At 35.7% G+C, this 5,571-nt stretch overlaps 1 protein-coding gene across 1 annotated transcript in view; it reads right to left on the bottom strand.

Moving 5' to 3' along the window:
- The window catches only part of LOC106884411 (WD repeat-containing protein 38), a 21,134-nt gene that overhangs the window by 9,823 nt on the left and 5,740 nt on the right, over positions 1-5,571 (bottom strand). The window contains exons 3-4 of the mRNA XM_014935772.2: positions 4,639-4,759; positions 2,115-2,231 (exon numbers count right to left, since the gene is read on the bottom strand). Of these exons, the coding sequence (XP_014791258.1) occupies positions 2,115-2,231; positions 4,639-4,759 (238 nt within the window). The remainder of the gene's footprint in view (positions 1-2,114; positions 2,232-4,638; positions 4,760-5,571) is intronic.

Here is a 5,571-nt window from a genome sequence, read left to right as displayed (position 1 = left end):
GGTTGAGTCAAACAAATCAACCCCAGTTCTTATTCTATTGGCTTCTTTAGCCAAACTGCTAGATTACAGGAATGTAAACAAACCAACAGCTGATGGTGGTGGTGGCAGCGATGACAATGATGATGATCCTTTTGCTTTTAATCTATTTAGAAAATCAATCATTTTCAGCTTTTTTGTGTTTTAAACAATGGAAATTATAGCTGTGTAGAAAAAACAATTTGAAAATTCAATTTTTTTTCAATCATTTCTCTTCTTCATGTAAACCCTAAACTAAATTTTTCTTTGGCAGTGTTGCCATCTTCTTTGTTTAAGACATGTAATCGAAAAAAAAAAGTTAAGAGTTACAAAAAATAGAGAAGTCATGTTTAGTTGTGTATTCCAATTTGGAGAATGCATGAATAACAACAAAAATCAAACAATATATTCTTCCATAGCAATTAAAGTCATTATCAAGCATTTCATGAAAATAATCACTAAATCATTAAAAACCACACAAAGACAATAGGAACATGAGAAACCTAGAATATACACCTTCAACCAGAACTATGATTTTAACTCCTTCCTTCAAAAACTCTATTAAGGACATTCAGAAGTTCAAAAGCCTAAAATTCTAAACATACACTTAAAACCTAGAAGAATTACTTCACTCACCAACATTTACAACTAATCAGTGCATATGAAATCTAAGAGTTGTTTTAGAAAACAGGTGTAGAAATAGAAACTGTAATAGAAGGATGTATTGATGGTGTTAAACTGACCTGGTGAGATACTGATTTAGGTGTCATATTTTACTCAAAATGAGCCTACTTCAGTTGATCTATGACTGACAGATTTCATTTTTTTTTTTTTATGTACATCAAGAATGAATTACTTAGGAGTCTGATGAAATACTTCAAAGAAGATGGACTCAATTCAGACAACACTTCAATCCATCTTCTCCATTTATTACTAATTGGACAGTTGTGAGGGTACCTTCTCCATAGTGTCCTATCAGAAGCAACCATCGTTATACTTTCTGGCTGGATTCCCAAGTATGATTGAGACAATGGATATTATCCATTCATTTCCTCCTTGGTCTCTGCCAGTTGGTTTGGCTTGAAGGATCCATCTTGCAATTCTCTCCTGTAACATGCTGATCGATTTTATATAGTAATCCTATATTCATTGAGCTGTTACCTCTTAATGCAGAGAATTGAATCTTTTCAGACAAAAACATGTAAATTACTAGTGGATGCCAGCCAGTTCATGGGTGGCGATTGTCCATGATAGTAGATGGTAGACTAGAAATGTAGGCTTGCAGATGATGTGAATAATTTTGCTGGAGTTGGAAAATACTGAAATGAAGCACACACAACTAGATAATATGAAAGTATTATTGTAAAGTAGCTTGATTCATGTACATCAAATCCTCTCTTTAATTGAGCATATACTCAATAGAACAAAAAAGAGATTCTAAAGCCATTACCTGTTATCAGAATATACCTTCAGAGCTGACTTCAGCTGTTGAGGAAGACGTTTGATCATGCTATTTGCTGGAGAATGGTTAGCACTAGTGTGGATTCATTTACAACTCAGCAGATGAGTCGACTTAGTTAAAATGTTGGATTCAAGCTGATATCCTCTGTTAGTTATCTTGACAGAAGTAGTGCTATACTGAGAATAGTTAGCTGCCTAGTGTAATATCAGAAATCAGTTTCTTGATACTGGATACCAGAGCAAATGGTAAGATGCTCGCCCCCATTCCAGTGTCAACAAGAATGAAGTACTGATGGTTTAGACACTGATATAAGAAAGGCAACTGCTTGAGCCAAGTATTTCAGTTACCTTAATTCCTGGCAACATCCTTTCCCATATGAGTTGTAAGTTTTGGGTGAAGGCAGACTGTTGGATGCAGTGACAGTCATTGTCAGCAAACGTATGGTACCGGCATTTCCATTTGGAAGATCCTGATGAATCAAAATTATGGGAATGCAGACATGGAAAATTACATGAATGGCTACTGATTCTAGTATACAATTTATCAATCCTTTCAGTTTCTAATTGTGATGATAGTAAGCAAATTACCCATTGATTTACACATGTATTTGTTCAAAATTTCCAAAATACTTTCTTACCTAAAAGTTTGTTATAAAAATTTGCATCACTTATTCTCCATAATTGAATGGCTTTATCATACGATCCACTGGCTATAAATTTATTGTCTGGTGACACCGCCACACATCGAATTGCACCTAAAGAAATATAATTACAACAGTTACAATATTTGCTTACTTTACGGAAGTAATATTCGCCTTTAAATTAAACAAACTTCCAGCTATAAATGTATGATATTGTTTGTTTATTCATTCATTTCTTTCTTATCATTCTATCAATATTTGGTTTGAAAGGCAACATCTGGGGTACTGATTTACAAAATTCTGATTTAAGTAAGGGAACGTCGCCCAACCATTTAACATTGTTAAAGTTGTCGTAACTCCAGCACACCACACCTGTTTTGTAAGAAGACATTTAATGACACATGACATACACAAAATTTATGAGGTAAAAAATAAAACCTGCATAAATTCCTGCTTCAATCCTCTAGAATTATTTCACTCCATAAACTAGAGTAAGTTAGGAGTGACAGAATTGAAATATATTACTATAGATAAGCACTGTTTGAAAAAAACGAGAAATTAGTGAATGAATTTGGCAATATGATTTGTGTTGTTTAAGCTCCTAAGGAGCTTTTACTCCTCGCAATTTAGGCATCATAAAGTAGAATACTTCTGGTGGACTGAAGCAGCTTTTACCCCATAAATTCTTGTGTATCTAAACTTTACAAAGGACTCATATTTAACTCTAGTTTTTATTAGATTATGATGTCTCTCTTCACATACCATCATGGCTACAAATGTCAGCAATCAAGGACCTCTCATGCTAAAATCTGAAGATTCATGATTTTAGTTGGGGGAAAGACACAATGGTGATTTCCTATTACCTTCTGCTGGTTTATTTGCTGTTCTCCTAAGCTTACTCTTGAAGCTTAGGGTCTTATTTAACTCTTAGGCAGTGGGACTGATTTGTGTGACACCAGAGCATATTCACCAACCAGTGGACGTGTGTGACACATGTGAAGGGGCTAACTCTTCTCCAAGTCCTCTATATTTTAACCACAGGAACATCTTCCACTATTGGCCCATAACCAGGGCTCTTGGCAGGTACTGCCACTCTGAACCAGAGCACCTTGGAGTTGTGGTTACTATGGGGTAACTCCATACTCCCCACGACATCTAAACTCCCAAGCGGGAGTTGGATGTAATTCAATCTTAATATCTTACTCAGGACATACTATACATGATACTTTAGTGTGCTGTTCAAATACACAACAGTAAACCTGCAATGAAACTGAATTCAACATTCCTGAACTAGTAGGCGCAGGAGTAGCTGTGTGGTAAGTAACTTGCTTACCAACCACATGGTTCTGGGTTCAGTCCCACTGCATGGAACCTTGGGCAAGTGTCTTCTACTATAGCCTTGAGCCGACCAAAGCCTTGTGAGTGGATTTGGTAGATGGAAACTGAAAGAAGCCCGTCGTATATATGTATATATATATGTGTGTGTTTGTGTGTCTGTGTTTGTCCCCCCAACATCGCTTGACAACCAATGCGGTTCGGCAAAAAGAGACCGATAGAATAAGTACTAGGCTTACAAAGAATAAGTCCTGAGGTCGATTTGCTCGACTAAAGGCGGTGCTCCAGCATGGCCGCAGTCAAATGACTGAAACAAGTAAAAGAGTAAAAGAGTAGTCAAACACCAGGTCCAATTTTTTACCTCAGTTGCTCTTGAGTCTCTTTTTGAAATGGCAGTATTCATTCTTCCTCATGACACAAGGATTTATCTACTTTACAGATTTTATTACTATTGTTTAGGCAGTGAGCTAGCAGAATCGTGGGAGCATTGACATTATACTTAATCGCATTTCTTCTGACTCTGAGTTCAAATTCCATCAAGATCAACTTTGTGTTTCATTTCTTTCAGGGTCCAAAACAAGCACTAGTTAAGCACTGGGATCAATGTAATCAATTCTTCTCTCCCTTCAAAATTGCTGGCCTTGTGCCAAAATTTGAAATCAGGTGTAGTAGTAGTGGTAGTGGTGGTGGTAGTAGTAGTAGTAGTAGTAGTAGTAGTAGTAGTAGTAGTATGGTGATACTAACCATTACTTGTTTATTTGGAGTTGAAATTTTTTGCTTGTTAGTAGCTTATCCACTCAACAGCTGGTATTTATAGAGTGTTAAACCAGGCCGCTAGTATTTATAGAGTGTTAAACACTTTCGGTATGCAAATTAGGGACTCCTTCATAGAGTAAATGCTGTATTTGTTGAGTATATAAACAGTTTGGTTGCTTGTTTCAGAATGATGTAGATGCTTCTGATGAGAACCCAATAAGGTTCAAAAATAGATTAAGGTTGTTCATGGTAGAAATAGCTAAAATTTGCCCGGTTTATAATTATACCATATGTTACATATAGTGTATATAAAGATAAAACTTGTGCGTTAATTAGAAAGAATATGCATCTGGCAACAACAGCTAAATCAACTCCTTTTTCATCACTAATGTACCTTTATGAACACAAAATCAACATATAGAATTATTACCTTGGTGTCCTTCTACCTCGTAGAGTAATTCACAGGTTGTTGTGTTGAATATTCTGACAATTTTATCATCAGATCCAGTTACTATGAGTTTAAAGTCTGGGGAGAAAGCAACGCAATTCACCTGAATTGCAGAAAATATCATGATGTTATAATATACATACATAAATACATACATATATACATACACACGTAGCTAGGACACTCTATAATGAAATCTGTCAGAAGGATAATCCTGAGTACAAAGAAATAAGAGCCCACTGTATGGTAGAAGCCATAGCCACTCATAATAAAAAGGAATACTGGTGGAATGTACTAGTGAAGAGCTCAATAAAATGTAAGCACAACAGACCTGATATAATGATTTGGGATAGAGAAACTGTGCACAGATGTGGGAATTAGCTGCCCAGCAGATGTTAACATAAAACTGATGAAGAGTGGAAAAGAGAACACCTATGCTGAACTATGGAGAAATCTGCAGTTACTCTATCCTGATTACAAGTTCAGGTTTATACCTGTAATTATTGGTGCCCTGGGATATGTAACACACTGCCTAAATACAAATCTTGAGAAATTAGGCTTCTCAAAACCAGAAAGAAGAAAGCTAATTCAAGGACTACAGATCCAATCCATCATTGGAACGGTAAAAATTTGTAAAACTTTCCAGAAGTTTATAATTTAAACATATATCAACATGTCTAGATATGTAACTATATGCATGAGAATACATACATAAAACATACAAATCTGTACATACATACATATATACAAACAAAATACCCTGTTGTTGATGTTGAAATTCCAATGAAGGAACCTTGAATCTAGGTTAGAAACCAGTTCTTTCTCTATTGGCAAGAAATCTTGAAATAAACTGAATAATGACACACACACATCACACACACACACACACACACACACACACACACACACACACAC

The sequence above is a fragment of the Octopus bimaculoides genome, chromosome 1 (genome assembly GCF_001194135.2).
Source record: "Octopus bimaculoides isolate UCB-OBI-ISO-001 chromosome 1, ASM119413v2, whole genome shotgun sequence".
Classification (NCBI taxonomy): Eukaryota; Metazoa; Mollusca; class Cephalopoda; order Octopoda; family Octopodidae; genus Octopus; species Octopus bimaculoides.
The sequence above is the reverse complement of the archived record's forward strand: the minus strand, read 5'-3'. Positions and strand labels throughout refer to the sequence as shown.